General features: G+C 40.4%; 1 protein-coding gene across 1 annotated transcript in view; it reads left to right on the forward strand.

The window, feature by feature from the left end:
- The window catches only part of gpc5a (glypican 5a), a 118248-nt gene that overhangs the window by 48216 nt on the left and 50151 nt on the right, over positions 1–19881 (forward strand). Inside the window, exon 7 of the mRNA XM_030048618.1 lies at positions 11324–11444. Within this exon, the coding sequence (XP_029904478.1) occupies positions 11324–11444 (121 nt within the window). The remainder of the gene's footprint in view (positions 1–11323; positions 11445–19881) is intronic.

Raw genomic sequence — 19881 nt, forward strand, 5'->3', positions numbered from 1 at the left:
TTATTTAAACTCACCTTTGATTATAGCGCTCCACTGATCCACAACAGTGTTGATTTTCAGGGTCTGTTTTTTTCCCACGACACCACAGCAGTGTGAAAAAGGCATGTTTGACTTCACCACAGTGGAGTCTTAAGCCTTACTTGTCTTCAACTACATCTGAAAGTGTATTTCTACATTACATACAGTACAGGCCAAAAGTTTGGACACACCTTCTCATTCAATGCGTTTTCTTTATTTTCATGACTATTTACGTTGTAGATTCTCACTGAAGGCATCAAAACTATGAATGAACACATGTGGAGTTATGTACTTAACAAAAAAAGGTGAAATAACTGAAAACATGTTTTATATTCTAGTTTCTTCAAAATAGCCACCCTTTGCTCTGATTACTGCTTTGCACACTCTTGGCATTCTCTCGATGAGCTTCAAGAGGTAGTCACCTGAAATGGTTTTCACTTCACAGGTGTGCCTTATCAGGGTTAATTAGTGGAATTTCTTGCTTTATCAATGGGGTTGGGACCATCAGTTGTGTTGTGCAGAAGTCAGGTTACTACACAGCCAACAGCCCTATTGGACAACTGTTAAAATTCATATTATGGCAAGAACCGATCAGCTAACTAAAGAAAAACAAGTGGCCATCATTACTTTAAGAAATGAAGGTCAGTCAGTCCGGAAAATTGCAAAAACTGTCCCTGTCCCCAAATGTCCCCATGTGGAGTCGTAAAAACCATCAAGCGCTACAACGAAACTGGCACACATGAGGACCGACCCAGGAAAGGAAGACCAAGAGTCACCTCTGCTTCTGAGGACAAGTTCATCCGAGTCACCAGCCTCAGAAATCACAAGTTAACAGCAGCTCAGATCAGAGAGCAGATAAATGCCACACAGAGTTCTAGCAGCAGACCCATCTCTAGAACAACTGTTAAGAGGAGACTGCGCCAATCAGGCCTTCATGGCCAAATAGCTGCTAGGAAACCACTGCTAAGGAGAGGCAACAAGTAGAAGAGATTTGTTTGGGCCAAGAAACACAAGGAATGGACATTAGACCAGTGGAAATCTGTGCTTTGGTCCTAATTTGAGATCATTGGTTCCAACCGCCGTGTCTTTGTGAGACGCAGAAAAGGTGAACAGATGGATTCCACATGCCTGGTTCCCACTGTGAAGCATGGAGGAGGAGGTGTGATGGTGTGGGGGTGTTTTGCTGGTGACACTGTTGGGGATTTATTCAAAATTGAAGGCACACTGAACCAGCATGGCTACCACAGCATCCTGCAGCGACATGCCATCCCATCCGGTTTGCGTTTAGTTGGATGATCATTTATTTTTCAACAGGACAATGACCCCAAACACACCTCCAGGCTGTGTAAGGGCTATTTGACCAAGAAGAAGAGTGATGGAGTGCTGCGGCAGATGACCTGGCCTCCACAGTCACCGGACCTGAACCCAATCGAGATGGTTTGGGGTGAGCTGGACCGCAGAGTGAAGGCAAAGGGGCCAACAAGTGCTAAACACCTCTGGGAACTCCTTCAAGACTGTTGGAAAACCATTTCAGGTGACTACCTCTTGAAGCTCATCGAGAGAATGCCAAGAGTGTGCAAAGCAGTAATCAGAGCAAAGGGTGGCTATTTTGAAGAAACTAGAATATAAAACATGTTTTCAGTTATTTCACCTTTTTTTGTTAAGTACATAACTCCACATGTGTTCATTCATAGTTCTGATTCCTTCAGTGAGAATCTACAATGTAAATAGTCATGAAAATAAAGAAAATGCATTGAATGAGAAGGTGTGTCCAAACTTTTGGCCTGTACTGTATGTACAATAGATGAGTTAAATATTGCGAGCCTCTGTTCAAAAGAAATTCACCTTAGTGTTTTTTGTTATAAACCCCTCCAAAGTTTTGAAGGGAGAAAAGTTGGAGAAGTACAGGAGCCTTTGGGAGAGGCATCACCCAATACCACCTAAGACTCCCAGCAGGCCCTGCATCAGGGCTACCAATAACCACGCTGTCACCGAGGCTGAGTGGGCAGGTGATCCGTCTCCTGGCCTGCTGGAAGTATGGAATGAGTCAGCAGCCTTGAGGAGTGTTTAGAGTGCAACAGATTGAGACATTGATCTAATTCTGCTTGTTGATCACTACAATCTATGGCAGGAAGTTTATATTCCATAAAAAAAATTATTTGAAACGACATTTTGAAACAACAAGAAAGCTGTCCTTGCTTAACAGCGCTGCAAAATATAAATAATTATCACTTACAGATATTTGTGTCATTGTGTCTTCATTTGCCAAATGCTTGTTAACAATGCAGAAAGATGGAAAATAGCTTTTTGTGGGGGAGGTTTCTGTTAGGATAATGGAGATGGCTTGTAGCATTTTATCATCATATATATATATGTTTTTTGTTATGATATTGTAGCGATGGCGCCCCCCTCTGCCCGTCACACACTGCTATGTTAGGAGGCTGTTCCCAGCTAGCCATGCGAGTGTGTAGTGTGCAATGTTGCAGATTGTTTCTGTGTTCTTATGAAAGTGTGTTCAGTCTGTTAGAGAGGCAGAGTTAGTGGTGAATTGCCGTCGTTGTGTTATGCCAGCCTTGTGCTCAGTTTCCACTGTTGTTTGCTGTTGCTTCTTTGTGTCCTCTTGTTGACTTTTGATAAAGAGCGAGCTAGTGGAGCTGAGATTCTGTCTCAGACCGTTTATCCCCGTTGCTCGCCACTATATCTACCTTGTTTTTTCTTTGTTGACTGTCTTTATCCCTGCAATGTTTATCATGTCCATTGCCTCAAATGGTGTGTGCACCACCACCTTTGGTGAATACTCCCACCCCCCATCATTTCTTTATTGTAATTTTCTCATTAATGAATCTAACGTCTCCTTTCACACGACGGACACGATCTCAATATAGCTTCAGATACGGCCTCCTGACATAAAATGCCCATTACCCACAAACCAGGTACCCGACCATATTAATTACAGCTGCCACCTTGCTCAACAGCTCTGTCTGGCTAATTCCATGGTGTCTCCCTGGCACAAGTCAATACAACTTCAAGGCTCAGGGCTTCCCAGTAATTGGAACAAACATGGCAGTAGTGATGTTTGGAGCTAAATCTTTGCCAGAGGCAGTATTGACTGCCGCTGTATTATCCCCTTTGTCACGGCTCTCAGTAAAGGTACACAGACTTCCTTCTAGATACGCATGCTGGCAAACCTTATAATCCTGATTATGATAATCCTTCATGAAAAGATAGACTATCTCAACCTGTCTTGGAAAGTTTTGTCAGTCAGTCGCTTAATTTGATTCACAAATCGTTCACCAATCGAAATGACATTCACACAGATATCAGCATGCGATGCGTCCTTGACCCACATTCTGTGGCATCACAACGTGCATTTCCTGACTGCAAGAGGCTTGAAAAACCTGAGTTCTTGATTTGTTATTTAACTGAAATGTTCTGTCACTGTGGATATTGTTTTTATCGATACCAAGTCACCTCTGGATTGTTACATGAAACAGATGTTTGAGGTATGGCTCTCTAGTTGATTTTGAACAGCAACAGTTGCATGTGTCTCTTGCCCTCAGTATTTTCTGGCATTTTGAGCTTTTGAGAGTGAGCTCCTTTGAAGGTGTGGACTCACCCAGATACTGTCTGGGCCAGGCAGTGAGCTGGAAGGACTTTTGCTTCCTCAGTGTCAATTGGGAGGCAGCTATTTGCCTTCTAGCAACTAAACCAGACCTGCCAATTGTTTCTCACTCAGCCAACCATGAGTTATGTGTGTAGCCTGTCTCTTTCATCCCTTGAGCCAACAAACAAGTTTATTCTCTACATTTTATTCTCTACACATGAATAGTGTGTTTTAGGAGCCACATGTCAGCTTGATGAGTAAAGCTGAAGTTGATTTCAGTTTAAAATTAGGTGGAACATCGTTGACTTGCTGACTCGCTGTTGCCTTGTTCTTGATGTCATCCTCATTAACAACTAGCTAGGTTGCTTGTAAGGCAGATGAACATTTGGAAGAAGTCATAGATTGCATATTAGAGCACAGCTTTATTCTTCATTATAGTGATTACACGTGTGAACACAATTTAAACACCAACAGATGGGGAGACTGCTAATAAATAGCATAGGCATGCTCCGATGCAACTCATGATTGATACCTCAAAGGCTGCAGAAGAATACTAATAGATTTTCACTGTTAAACGATATGAGTAGTGTGTCACACACCGGTTAAATGATGCTGCTCAGACAGCCAGCAGTTGACAGCTCAGACAGCTTAAAGAATTTTAAGCAGCAAAAATGATGCCTCATGCCTCCCAGACAGCCCAGTAATAGTATCTTCAAGGCATCTTAAACTATGCCAGTTAATGCCAGGCTCATAAAGGTTGCCACCACAGGCATTTCAGATATTTGCAGGTCAACAAGGAGCCATGAAAATTCTTGTCTCTGAACAATATCAGCACATGTAGGTTCTTGCCGCTCTGACAAGCATAAAAATTAGTTCTCAGTTGACAGTGAGCTGTCAAGGGCATCAGGAGCCTGAACAGTAAACTAAACAACTGATCTGACAGAAAGGTTTAGAGTAAAAACAAGTGTAAGAAGACAGGGAAATTGCTTTTGGTTTATTAAAAAATTAAACATATTATTAATAAACTACTTTCAAAGTGCATGCAGATATGGCCTTTTTAATCTGTTCCAAGGCTGAGCAAAACCCACATAGCCTCAGAATTGTGTTGAATGTGTAATAATTTGATAATTGACACAGCTAGACCAATAGGAAGAAAGACGGACTCACATGCAGGTGATGGCCTTGCTGGATATACTGCGAGAAAAAAAAATAACAGAAAATGACAGCAAAAATCACAGGTAATAGTGAACTGAATATAAATGTTTTCCCTCTTCATATTTATGGCAATTGCATACTCTGCTAAAAGTCGTTTTTTATTGCCTGAAATGCTTCATTTTGTGGTGGCTTTGGTGATACAAAATTGTGATTTGAAAAAAATGTGATGCAATTTGCAGAACATAAGGTGTTTTGGTAACACTTTACAATAAGAGGACAACAATTAATGTTAGTTAATGCCGTAATGGTTAATTAACAGTTAGTTAATTATTATTATGGCATTTACTAATGTTAATAATATCTACAATAACCCTTAAGTAACATATAAATTAATACCTTAGCATGAACAGCATTAGTACATGATTCTTAGACACATTAGTTAACAGTTAGTTAACTGTTACTTAATGTTTATTACGGCATTAACTAACATTAATTGTTGTACTCTTATTGTAAAGTGTTACCGGTGTTTTTATTAATTATTTGTTTTTCTATCAGTACTGTAGAGATACCAAAAATGGGTTTTTGCATGTTATTCTACCACCCATCGACACTGAATCAAGTATATCCCAGACACTAATGGTTATACTGAACCTGTCTTCTTTCTTCTCTGAACAGAAAACAAAGACATTTGCTGTGAGTTACAACAAGGGACAAATGCTGTGCCTCGATTCAAATAAACACCGCATTAGTCCACCAGAAAGTGTTAAAATCGAAATAGTTTGGTTACAGTATAAGACAGCAGACAGAAGCATCATTAGTTGAACAATTTTATGAAGAAACAAAGGGACATTGCAAGTCCTGGTACATATTGCTGAAATGGGTCGAATCCGCATTCAGTTTTGTGATTGCAAAAGAGCAAATGCCATGTGGGCCTGCCTCTCAACAGAAGCCCTTCAAACAAATAGCACTGTGACATCTGTGCACTGACCTGGCATCATGTGGTGGATACCAAAATCAGACATGAAGTGTTTATCTGCCGACTTTGTTATTTTTACAGTGTTTTACTGTGCAGTGTTGTATACTACTTTTTATTATTATTATTATTATTATTATTATTATTATTATTATAACATAAGTGTTGCTTTCAGTTGCACACAACAAATCCTGTTGTGTGCCTTTAGTACTGTGTACATTTAAGGACATCCTCAGACTCAGCTGCACCTCTCAGACATCAGACAAAACAGCATCATTCCTCAGAGTAAAGGAAGGCTTCAGGTCTTGGGGATAATATTGTAAAGTCAGACAAAACACACATGGGCAAAACTTCCCCCCAAAAATGACATGGCATAACTGGGGTTGAGTTAGATATTACATGTTGAGATTTTGCAAGCAGCTATATTTGGGTGGGGATGTTGCAACATTAAACAAGTGAAAAAGGTGGGAATTGGAGGCAAGTTCGATGCATCACCTGTGAGAATGTGTGATCACTGTTGTTTTCTATGACAAGAGACCCATTATTTTTTTTGTCTGCTGTCTCAGACCTGAAGCTGAGGTTAGTTAGTAGTGCAGAAATGTAAATAACAAAGTATTGGACCGTAACTTGAACATTGTAACTAATACAATGTTCATCAGCCCTATCTTTGTCAATTCCTCGTCTCAGTCTTGATTAATATGAAATACAGGGAATACCTTGGAGGTAACTGTTATTTCAATGTTAGAAAAACAATGGACAAGGAGAAGTGTCACGTCTGTGTTTATGGGCAACCACCTTTAAACAGCATGCTTCTGAAGCAAATAATCACTCCACTTGATTGAGGACATCTGTCTTCAAGTCATGCTTCCCCTGTACTATGATTAGAGCAAATGGCTGTGATTGTCCTATGCTAATTTGTATCAGAGAATGAGGTCAAGAAGGTGGCAGTGTTTTTGGTGACGGAAGTGAGCATTTTACAGAGACAGATAAAACAGGGTTGAATGAAAGGATGATAAGAGCCCATGAACGAAATAATTGAAATTTTCAGTCTAGGACCGAGTAGCAGTGTGAGCAAGGATGAGATGCAAACCAAGCATCCCTTTGGGGAGAGGGATATGGATTATAGGATCCTACTGCTGGTCCACAGAGACACAGGCAATCACTCCGCTGTTTGATATCTGCTTGTAGGCTGTGGTTGGTGCTACGCTTAGTGCTCGTCTTGAAGAATGTACGATGAATATGATGAATGTTTCTTTTTTTTTTTTCATCTTTGTCACCTTTTAAGGAACAGACCCAAATTTCCTGCTTCTGTCCTCTGAGAGTCTTTGTATTGCATTGCCAGCCTGCAGCATGTTACAAGCGATTGTACGTGTTTCAGGTTATGGATCCCAATGGCATAGTGAAATATATTGCTTACCGAATGCAAGAAGATCCTTGTGTGTGTGTGTGTGTGTGTGTGTGTGTGTGTGTGTGTGTGTGTGTGTGTGTGTGTGTGCGCGTGCGTGCGTGCGTGTGTGCGTGCATGTGTGAATGGTTTTTATGCATATATGTACAATCCTGCATGTGAATGCATAAATTTCTTTGGAGTTTTCAGTTTGGGGGCATTAACGGGACAGCATGCACACTAACCGGTTTTTATCCAGATGTGTGGCCGTACACATTTTCATTGGGTGGAATTGGGCACAGATGGCTCCTGTATAATCTCTTCAGTCCGCTATTAATCATGCTGCGGTACAGACAAAGAAAAAGACTGCAGTAGAGGTCACAAAAAGGTGGATTTTGCTCTATTTGTTCCCTAGGATGGTGTATTGTGTGAAGTTTAAGTGAACACAATTTGCAGGTAAAACAAAAAACAGCATCATAATGCCCATTCGCTCTTGTTTTACCTCTGTTTTTGCTGGTTGTAAAGTTGGGTCCCCAAACTATTTTTGGTGGCCCTTTTTGACCCGACAATGACCATTTTAATTCCAGTTCCTATGCTTACTAACATTCTCAATTAGTTCCATGAAATCTTATTTGTTGTTGTACAGCAGTGGGTATACCCAGGGGTTAAATTGGGCCAGAGCCAGCTGGAGTGCAGTGCCTGTACACAGGTTTCAGGCGGAGCTCAGTCTCCACACATCAGCCTCCAGCCACACAGTGTGTGCCTACTCCATAGAGAAAATGTCAGTGAAAGCTAAGCTGAAGCTTTGGTCATAATTAGTTAAAGCTACAGTAATAGTTTACCCTAAATGAAGTTTCAACCAGTGCAATTAAATGCAAAAAATCACCCTCTAACCATTTAATAAGAAGATGCCAAAGAAACAGAATTTAGTCATCATAAACCAAAAAACACCATTTCCCAAGATCCCCCACTGTGGCAAGCAAAGCATGACCTTGGGTGGCTGTAGCTTCACAGAGCTGCAGAGTTTTTATTTGAAAGATCAGCGCGCCAACACCACACAACAATGATGGCACAGAAAATGTGTGCTGTTGGTGGGTGTAAGTCCTTCCGCTTAGTCTCAATTTGAATTGAATTTGTATAGCTCAAATCATAACAAAAATTACCTCAGGACCCAACAGATTTGGGTTCATCCCATGAAACAGAATATTCCCTGTGAGCAAGCACATGATGACAGTGGTGAGGAACAAACCCTTTTAACAGGGAAGAAACCTCGAGCAGAATCTGGCCCTGGGTGGGTGGCCTCCTCCTTCGATCATTTGGATTGGGAGAGAGAGAGAGAGAGAGAGAGAGAGAGACGCAGAGACAGAGAGAGAGAGAGAGAGCAGGAGGACAGAGAACGAAGTTGCCACTGTGTTATCGATGGCTGACGTTAGCAGCTGATTTGCTTTGCGGTAGTCTGGATGGTGCTGCCGGTTTTTGTTCTGCTGCTGTGGCTCCAGAACTTACTTTGCTGTGGCCAAACGTCTCCTCAGCAGGCGGTGCACTCACCACAGTCTTCTGTACTTTTACCAGGTAACTGACAAAATGATGGAAACACCACACTTACTGAAGTATAGCTATTTCAAAGTTGGTTTATTTGACTATTTTTTTTTTTGTCTGAGCTCCACATAAAGCACTCTGTCAAAGTGAGAAGTGAATTATGGAAATTTGTGTGAAAGTATGATTTATATTCCCTTTGAAACTTCAAGGACTGGACTCAAACGCCATCCATAAGAAAACCACTTACCCCATACTGTGCCTGAGTATTCTGATGGAGTCCATCACACATCCTGAAATGCCATTAAGGCTCTCTGGGATGCATGGATGTGATCTGATCTCAGCTCGGTTAGCAGAATTAAAGAAATGTTCAAGACACATAAATACAATCTAAGTATGAAATCTTAATCACAAAAAAAGTTTTGAGCAGATAGTATGCAGCCTGCAATGTTGTTTGAATTTAATATTTTCACATACAGTTCATTTCTGTAATTTCTCTTTGACCAAGTGCTTTGCATAGAACGCAGACAAAAAAAATGCATTTTGTAAAAGTTTGTTCGCACCTCTGGAGGATACCAGACACCCTGACTAAATTTGGATACTACTTCACCGTGCCTCATACTAGCACTTCATTTATTTATACATTTTTCTCTCAACCCTTTGTATTGTTACTAGAGCACACCCAATTTGTGTTTGCCGATAAAAAAAGAAACATCAGATATTGTAGCCATTGATTTCTTAAGCCGGATATTCCAGTTCAAAGATCTCTTCTGCACGCTTGTCAGAAATTGGTGAATTGAGCACGGTGCAATACACACGGACAGATGACAGATGGAGAGCTGGAAGCAAACATCTCTCCAAAAGGTGAGCATACCTTGGGCTTGTTCTGCATAAACAAGATACTCTGGAACAGTTTTGAGAGATGAGTGAATTTTAATGGCTAGTTATGATCACAACCAGGAATATCAAACTTACTTTCCTGGCGACCATGATCTTTATCATCAGCCCAGGTACTTGATATTTGAACTTCAGTTGGGCCAGATTTTAAAACCAGTAAATGTAGATGGGCTCTGGTTTGTCAGTGGACTCATCGACTGCTGCAGACATGACATCAGCTCTTAGCTCTAACAGCATTTTGAAAACAGCTGTTGCAAACATTTCAACCCTGCAAAAAGCCTAGCTGAAGTGTCAGACAGAGGTAGACTTTTAATAGCGGGTATCACACTAGTTGCATTCTGTCTTTCACGGTTTCAGATTCTGTGAATGGCCTTTTGTTCTTTGCCAAGATCTAGGATAAACAAAGGGAAGCTGCTGTAGCTTTCTTGGTCTGTGCATAACCACACCGGGGTAATACGGCTCTGATCGTAACATGTAATCAGACTCTGCACTTTAGCGCGATTCTTCCTGTGATCCCTCGGGAAAATATGCTTTTTCTCAATGTGGTGCCACCGAAAATTATATTCTTTAGCTACCACTGCACACTTATTGCAATTTGAACACGCTTGGAGGTAGCAGTATCTGCCAGTCCAGGCAGGGTTAAAATGATGGCTTTCATTGCCAGTTTTATATTTCGATTGCAAAGGCTCTGTCACCTGTTTGTCGTAGTTGTAACCAAGGGACATACAAGAGAGACTTGTTGTCAGGTCTAAGACACAGAGGAGCTGAGTGCCAGTGAAACAGACCTGTGATGTAACATGGGGCCTGACCATTAAGAGCCTTGAATGCAATCAAGATCTTAAACTGAGCCCTAAAGTGGACAGGAAGCCAATGAAGAGAGGCAGGGACTGGAATGATGTGCTCACACTTTTTAGTAGCGGTCAGCATCCCTGCAGCAGATTTGTGAAAGAGATCCTGATTGGTGGAATATGTTTCCGCTTCTTGACTGCTTAGGAATTTTAGACCATGCTTGCATTGCTTTAACTATTTAGGCTGCACAGTAACATTTTCATCAACAAATATTTTTTATATAATAATATTACAATTAAAATATTAACATTGCCATTAAAATAGCCTATTTATTTCAAGCTCATTGGGTCAGTTGTATCTGGGCCAGATATCGTCCATGGGCTGCCAGTTGAATAAGCCGTCTACAGACCCTTGAACTGAAGGACTCGGCCTATTACCTATAACATACCGTTATATATAACAGTATAACAACTACTACTACTTTCAGAATATTAAGACTGTGTGATATGAATGGTAAAATGTATGCACTGTGACGTAGAATTATTCAATTTACTCAGAATAAGCTTAAACTTTCACCTCCGAGCGAGATCACTGTTCGTTTGATGTACAGTGTTCATAAAACATACATGTAATATTCAGCCCCACCGCTGCTCCTGATGCGGCTCGTGCCTGCGTCTGCTGACCCCAGAGAATCAAAGTTCCCCTCATCACAAATCCCAATTTAAATGCTGAGTATAGCTACAGATGAATTACAATATCACCTTTTTATGAGTTCAGAATTCCTGTTCAGGAGAAGAGATAATGGGACTCAGGACTTTTATTCAGAAAGAGTGTCGGGGTTGTTTTTTTTTAACACCCTGCCTGAGATTTTCTCCAGTTATGCCTTAATTGCCTGAAGTTATACGAACAGAGTTGAGTAACACATGTTGCTTGATGAAGTGCTCTGACTTGTGTGCTTCGTTCACAGCTACACCCTCCGTGTGGTGGGCAGCGGGATCAAGGCCCAGACGACCAACCCCGAGGTCAAAGTGAAGGCAGCAGACCCTGTTATAAATCAGATCATTGACAAGTTGAAACACATTAATCAGGTGAGGCACTCTCTCTCTCTCTCTCTCTCTCTCTCTCTCTCTCTCTCTCTCTCTCTCTCTATCTATCTATCTATGACATTATTTCTCTCTGTTATTGTAGCTCTTAATATGAGGCTTCCCATGCATTTCTTTATCTATTGTAACCCGATAATCCTCTGTGCTTCTTTATTTTTGTGCACAATAATTTACTAAAGTATTTCTATCTTCTGGCGTTGGGAAACAACTGCTCAAAAAGCAGAGCTAGGCCCTCCATTGTTTACTTTTGAATAATTCTAATCAAGGCTTAATTTGTTTACATCATCTTGTATCTTACTGGTAAGCAGCGGGTAATAGGGGACTTGTCTCAGAAGCAAAATCAACAAAACACTCCAGGGGACGAAAAAAATCAATGAATACATATTTACAAGCCCATTTGATCTGCTTTGTGTATGTTCATATTTACAAAATCCCTTTCTACCCTTTGTCAAAATCGATGTTGCTTTGCTACCCCCCACCAGCCTGGTTTGATGCACTTCTGTGCTGCTGTGCCTCAATGCTGCGGATCTGTGAGCATGATGAGATTAGGACAGTTTATGAGAACACTTTCTCTACCGAGGCTCCAGCAACAGCTGCAGTCTCAGCGTCTGGGTTCTTGAACAGCGGCAGCAGTGGCTCCCCGTGTCTGCTGCCTTGGTTTCCCATGAGGAAAGCTGAAGGCTGGGTCATCTCTCTTGACCTGGTGTTGGCACCCCTCCCTGCCTAATTCAAACCATCTGTTGGGTGTCAGGACACATAAATCCATATCAGAACCATTAGAGAGCCCCTGATCTGCCTCATCGACATGCATTTAACTCTGTGTGATTATTGCCGTTTCCAATTTAAACGAGTGTCTTTGTATGTCCTGAGAAAGATCCATGGGCAGGCATGCTCAACGATCTGCTGCACATCGTTCAGTGTAACTCGTACCACACCGAGTTGATCGTCAACTCAACCCAGATTATGTAATCATTTACAATCTGCCAAGAATAAGTGCCTCAGCAGGTATAACTTTAAACTCACTTTTTTCTTCTCATCTAAGTTTTTAACAAGCCTTGAACCATCTTTGTCCAAGGTTTGTGCTCATTTCTCTTACCTCTAATTATTCTTACAATTAAAAATCTTCTGTCATCCGCATCATTAGCTTGCAAGTTAGTTCTTTTGATAAACCTTAATCCTTGCAGACCCTGCCCTTTTTTACTTTGAACACTTTGGCTAGCCCAACCCACTCTTGTCATCACAGTGAATCACTCAGATGCTTTTATTTATTTTTTAAACCAGACTGAGGTTTCCACTAAGTTATGAACACAAACATTTTCTTTTCTAACCGTTTTTGTTGCTGTTTGTTTGCTCACAGTAACACTATGTGGGCTCATTCACCAGCAGTTTTCTTAACACATTGTTTTTAAAGCGAGAGTGAGACCTGTTACCACTGTCACAATTGTGATCTGAGATGTGATTTTGAAATTATCAGTTTATCATCACAAACATAAATGAGGCACGTCTGAGTAAAACAGCTCGTTGCATCGTGAAACAAATGACAACAGACATGTACCTTTATGAAAGACAAATACGTACCTTATATCTAGTTATAAAGTATAGTAGCAGTACTTTAATCATCTAAGTCCAATTTTTGTCTCAGTTTTGGAATAATGCAAGATTCAGGCTTCATCTTGTGCACAGCAGTTCTTGTGATGCCTTGAATCTTCCCAGAAGTCAGTGGAAGAAGTTCAAGTCGGGGTCTCAGCAGATGGATGATTTTTGTGGAAATTGCAATTTTTCCAAGTTTGCTTCAAAATAATATGGAGGTAGGTTGTCAATACATGAGCGAAGATGCCGTCCTTGGCATGAATGGAATGAATTTTGCAACTTGCAGAGGCGGTTTTAACTCTTAAGTTTATCTGTTACGGTGTTTTTATAGTTTGGCTCTTCACTTTGACTTATGGTTGGGATTGCAGGGACTGTGACCAACATATTACAGCTATGACACAGAAAATTAATTTTTTGCATGATAATGACAGCACTATAGACAGGCAAGGCAGTGCATTAAATAGCAGAAATTTCTGACCAGCTGCTAATTGCTTTCCTTGTGTTTGATATTCCTTTGGAGTTTAGCAGTATAATTAAACCTCCCGTTTCCCCTCCATTTTACATTCTTTCAGCAATAGGAAAATTTGATCCACAGACAGAAATATGAAATTCCACCCAAATAAAAAGAAACCAAAGACGGAACTAATTAGTCTTTTTTATATAAAGCATCCAAAGAGAACCACTGTTGAAGTGACAGTATTCCTTTAAATTTAACAGAATAAATGCAGTGACGAGGACACCTGTTTTTGTGCACAGCTGACATTACGATGTGCACTTTGGTGTAAGAAAAAAACCTCAAACCTGTCAACAACTAAGCACATGTATGTTAGGTGTGAAGACGCTGAGAATAATTACCATGCACAGCCAGAGTCTAAAGCGAAACTTCAATCATGGGTGTTGTGATGTGTTACTTTGAGCTGTCAAGTTGTTTCATGAATATTCCCACAGTCATGTACAGAGTGAGGGGGCCAGTCGAAGCTCAGAGTGATATGGTGAAAAAATGAAAAATACCAATATTCACAACTTAGGCTAGAGGTAGACTGTTTCCTGTCATTTGACTTGTATCTTATGTCCGATTTCTGATCACCCCAGCTTACATTAAGTGAAAAAGTCTGGATGTGTGCAGTTTGCAGTTAGGTTGCACTGCCTATCTGCTCATCTCACATTTATATAGGAATTGCCTGCATGGCCTGGATGTTATCAGGCACCTCAAAATGCATTCAGAAAAACATTAAGAAATCATGCCCACAACATGTCACATTCCTGTAACAAAGACTACGTTTACATGCACACCATATTCCGATTTGGGTCAATATTCTGGTTAAGGTAATATTCCTAATAAGGTGTTTATATGCGCTGCAGCAACTGGAATATTCAGTTTACATGTTACCTGGCATATTCCCATGTTTCGGCGTATTCCACGCTCTTATGTAATGCAACACTCAACCTGCGGGGGCAGCAGTATGCGTATAGGCGTCTGGTCTTCCGGAAATACAGAAGAAGAAGAAGAAGAAGCAGAAGAAGTCACTATTTCTGTGTTTTCTCCCATCTATATACTCCATGATATTTAAGTCTTTCATTAGCTGAAGGCAGACTGCAGTCTCCTCCTCACTCCAAAAATGCTGGTTCTTGCTGCTTCTCGCCATGCCTCGCCAGTCGTTCTCCCCGCTTGCAGTAACCACAGCAACAAAGACGGCCCAGGATTCATTGTGAATCAAGGATACACAGTACGGGGCAGTATGGGGCATTTTCCGATTAAGTTGTTTGCATGGCACAGTATTCTGGTTAGAACAGGCATATGCCAGGGGTCTTATTAATATTCTCCAACTGGAATATGACCTTAATCAGGTTCGGTACGTGTTTACATGACTCATGTGCAACCGGAATATTGAGGATATTCTGAATAATACAGGCATGTAGTGTGCATGTAAACATGCTCAATGATGGAAGACGATGGTTGTAAGGCTGAGATGTCAAAGATAGGACCTGGGGGCCAGATTTGGCCTGTGAGCACATCTCATCTGGGCCCCAAGATGTTTTGGAGGGAAAAGGGAAAAACAATCAAACATTTTTAAATCAAAATAGTATTTTTTTATTGAAATATTTGCATTCAATTATTATCAACATGTGTAATAAGTAAGAATAAGAGGTTTCTGTAATAAACTGATAAATGAATGATTAATAATAAATTAAGATAAATTAAGTAGACCTAGCACTACAAACTGTCCATATCCATAAGTGAAGAGAATTGGCTGGAACTAAAGGAAAAACCAGCTGTTGCACTGACCTTTACTGTGTTATGTTACTTTAGCAAACATGTTATCAAAGAAGCAAAAGCTTGACATGGAGTGTTGAATTTTCCAAGAAAGATGAAAAGAGCCGTTATTTTCTTCTGGGAGGTAAATGGCAAACCTGTATGCTATATATTTCCCACATTTCTCTATTCTGCTTTATGTCATTCTACAGTATGAGCCATTTTCATGGAGCCAACATGCAATTTGTCATTGATTGGTCGGCTACAAATCGACTAATTTAAAATACTAAAACTAATTTGAAGGAAAGCGGCTCATTAACCAATGTGAGTGTGACAACCCTGTTATAAGGTGTGGAGCGGTGCTGAAACCAGGTGTTGGATGGCCTATGTAGACTTTGTGCATGAAGTAGACGCATCAGCACCTCATGGGTAATATATGCCACTGAGGCTTGGCAAGACAACATGGCCAATCACCTGAGTGCAACAGCCACTCATTTACATACAGAAATGGACACTCAGAGATGGGCGTGCTAACAGTCAAGGCAGGCCTGCAGCAATTCATTAATGTCGGAATTCACAAATTCTGAAATTGTGAATCCAGTTAAAAATCCATTTAGTGGTATATGGCTGCTGCCTTCACAAACTCAAATCCTCGTCTCCACCACCTCCATTGCAGCCTTCGCATTTTCCCACGCTTTACACAGGCCCTGCCTTGACTTGATTTTTTTTTAATAAAGTTAGAAGGAAGACACTCTCACAAGTACCGAAAGCCATTATAAAAGTCCAGGATTGTCCCGTTTCGATTTGCTTCTATATGTTGCGCGGGATTATGAAACCACAGAGGTCACATTTTACTGTCCAGTGTGGATGCAAATAACAGTATATCTGGCCTGGTGATGATCACATGAAAAGACTCCAGTGTAACTGTAGCCTTAGACTCCTGCATCAGGTTTCTGCCATCAAAAGGATCCTGATATGCTTTATTCATGCCCCCCCACCCCCAACTCTCACCTGGTCATGTATGTTTTAACTGATTTAGCTGTATCTCGCAGGCCAATCTCCCCTGTCTGAACCGAATTACTACACCCTTGGTATATACACTCAAAAAACAAAACAAAACAGGAATATTTTACTGAAGTTAGTATGTCAGGCTTCTAATTGAGGCAGCACTCTTCCTTCAGGTGTGGTTTAAAGCTTGAAGACAAGTTTCGGAGATGGGTGTGAACTGGAATACTGTCCCGAATGGCCTCAAGACATCGCTACCATTCATTAGCATTTACTTGAGTCCAAATTCATCCTTGGCAAAAACCTGAGAGGAAATCTTGACTATATGCCTCTAAGCAAGAAACAACTTTTTCTAATGCAGTGGGCTTTATAGAAGATAGTGTGAAAAAGAGAACCATTAAAAACTTACTTTTGTTGCTGACAGCCTCCTCATGTTGAAATCTATTGTTTGCCCTTCAGCTGTGCTCTGAATCCATTTGGTATGTGCTAATGCTGCACAGGCCAAATTTTAAAATAAGAGTGATTTGTGTACCAAAAGATGTAAATGCTAATATACAAGGCCACAGTATCACAAAAGAGTATTTATTTGGTTTGCTTGGTTTGGTGATCTGTGTCACGCCTGCTTTGAAACTTGCTCTTTGCTCATTGACAAACACCACTTGCATAGAATGGTGGACCTTGTCATAGACTTTGCATCTGAGACGTTGAAAGAGGATTTTCACAAAAAGTTGTGCTCTTGAAAGTCTGTATTTTACATAATCAGTTTTTTTTCCTATCAGCCACTTGGTGCTGCACAGTATATTCTCAAGGTTTTGCACGCGTTGTGTTGTGACTCAAGATGCAACTAGATAAAAATTAATTACACTGACATCCTGAGGCCATTCAGGCTAAATCACACTTCAGCTCTGGGTCAAACTGATTCTCAAAGAGGATTGTTTTGAGTTTGTTGTGGTATTTATAAGCTTTATATGAATTAGGTAATGCTTCAGTGTGTGAAATAATTTCCTGTGTTTTCTCCCTATCGCTCCAGTGGATCAGAAAACCGGTGATTAACCAAGTCTCCCATTTTTCAGTAGTAATGGGGTATAACTTATCCTAATTGGTCAGGCCTCATTGAGCTTCACGAATAAAAAAGCCCATCCATTTTCTGAGTGAAGACTGGCCTCTAAGTGGCAGGCCTCGACTTCCATGGAGTCAGCCCATTGTGCATTGCGCCCTCTTTGTATGTGTTGGCTATTAAACTCCCTTTCACACTATTTTTCTGAAAGAATCTCATCAGGCTTTTTCTAACAAAGACACACATGGATACACAACTAGACCCGGAAAGCCATGTCACCACTATTACTGCAAAGCTGCAATGTTTTAAAAGCAGACTTTCTTATTCGCCCTTAATTAAGCCACTCTTCGGCTAAAACGGTCACTCTGTATTTCAACCTTAATAACGTAGAGCAGGTACGTTTGATTCATAGCGGCGGTTGAAGCAGCGAAAGAGAAAATGAAGAGGAATTTCAGTCCAGCGTGTGCCACAGCAAGCACTGCAAGCCATGTCGATTCTAAAGTTTGTCGACATTTGCATTTTATAGTTCCTGGAAGTGTCGGACCACTCTGTCTTTTCACAGTCTTTCAAATTTGCATACTAGCATTTCATTAGCTGGTGAAGAGTGCGTCAGCCTGGATCTATATGAGAAATCTGTTTGGTCCCTGGTGCATCTGAAATTTTGATTTATAGACAGTAAATCAATCCTTTGAAGTTTAAAGCTGCATTAACCCTTTGATGCATCAGTGATCAGAACCTACACTTTTTCATGAGTGGGTCATATCAACCTGTATTAGATTCAGTGTATTTTATGTAACACATTTAAAAGTGTATTTAACTGGTGATTAACAGGTATATTTAACCATCCAATCAAACTAGCAACTCCACCTACCATATGGGCTTTCAAACTAATTATGTACTGAGGCCATGAAAATGTCAAAACAAATAGATAGATAGATTTACATTATTGATCCCAAACTGTGAAATTATGTTACATCAGTAGAAACATAAAAAACACACTGTACAATATAAAGCAGATGAATGAATAAAGACTATACACAGTAAAAAATATAAACATCTAACAATATGAAATATACAGATAGTGCAATAGTTAAAAACAGAATGAATGTATATTAAACTATGAATGTATGTACAACTGTGCAAAAAAAAGAGAGGTAGATATAAATAATAAATAAACAGTTAAAGTGCTGAGTAATGGAGGACCAGTGTTTAAACAGAGCTATACAGTTACTGTACAGTGTGATGGCTTGTGGCAGGAATGATTTCCTGTATCTGTCCCTTTGACAGACTGTTTTGAATAATTCCAGACAAATAAATCTACTACTATTAATATTACGAACTAGTTAACTTAGCTACATGGTGTTAGCTGGCTATCTAGGAAGGCTGATTTTAGGATAAAAAAAAAAAAAAAAAAATCTACAACCTGTGATATTACATGTGCAGTGTTATGCACTTTTGTCAATTTAGTGTTATGAAAGAGTTCCAGCAGTAAAAAAAAAATGTATATAATAGTGATATTATTGATACGATATGATATGATATGATACAATATTATATAGAAATTGTGCAGAGAAAAATATCCAAATTTCAGATTAGCAAGTACCTCTGTCGCTGCAGTCAGCTCTGAGGCCGCAGAAGAAGTTCATTCAAAGCAGCTGTTTCCCTTGTAGCTGAATGTCTGCAGCCTGACCACATCACATGATTGGCACCGCTGCGGTAAAAGGTGCTAATCATGAGATTCACAGACAAAGTAGATGAAAACAGGGGAGTGCAGCAGGAGTTATCTTGAAACATGTTGGTTTTTAAAATGCTTGCCGGTGTTAAATTTAGATTCTTTGTAGGGGGAGGAGGAGGATGAAGGGTGGAGGAAGGGAAATTATGGCAGCTGGGTTTATGACCAGCGGAAAACCTCAACTACATGAGCCAGTGCGCGCGCACACACACACACACACACACACACACACACACACACACACACACACACACACACGCACACAAGATGGAGGTGGTACATATGAGTGTGGGACAAAAAGAAAAATGTGTGCTGTCTACTACTAATGTGAAACACTATAGCAATTGTATGTCGTATTATGAAATTAACAAAATTGCTTGTGCGTGTGTGTACCTGATTGCATATACGCGTGTGAGTGCCTGTGGAAAGAAGAATGTACACTTCCATATGCTGAAATATGGATGGAGGCAAAGGTGAAGGTCTATAATAAAAGCGCCAGGTGTTTGTTGTGAGGATAAGCGTGATGTATATGTGCAAACGTTGATTTCATGTTTTCAGTCTACATATCATAGATCTTCCTTGCCGCTTCCATTTATTTGACTTTGACCTTGACTCACTGGAGTGCAGAAACAGCTCCCATACCGCCCAAGTCCAAATGGAAACACATCATTACTATGCCATGGCAGTGGCCGCAGCAAAAGACAAAACAGAAACGTCGCTATTGACAAATTCATCATGCAATCTGAGAGTATAAACTCCGGATTTCATCATCTTGCTGATCAGC

Source organism: Myripristis murdjan, chromosome 3 (genome assembly GCF_902150065.1).
Source record: "Myripristis murdjan chromosome 3, fMyrMur1.1, whole genome shotgun sequence".
Taxonomy (NCBI): Eukaryota; Metazoa; Chordata; class Actinopteri; order Holocentriformes; family Holocentridae; genus Myripristis; species Myripristis murdjan.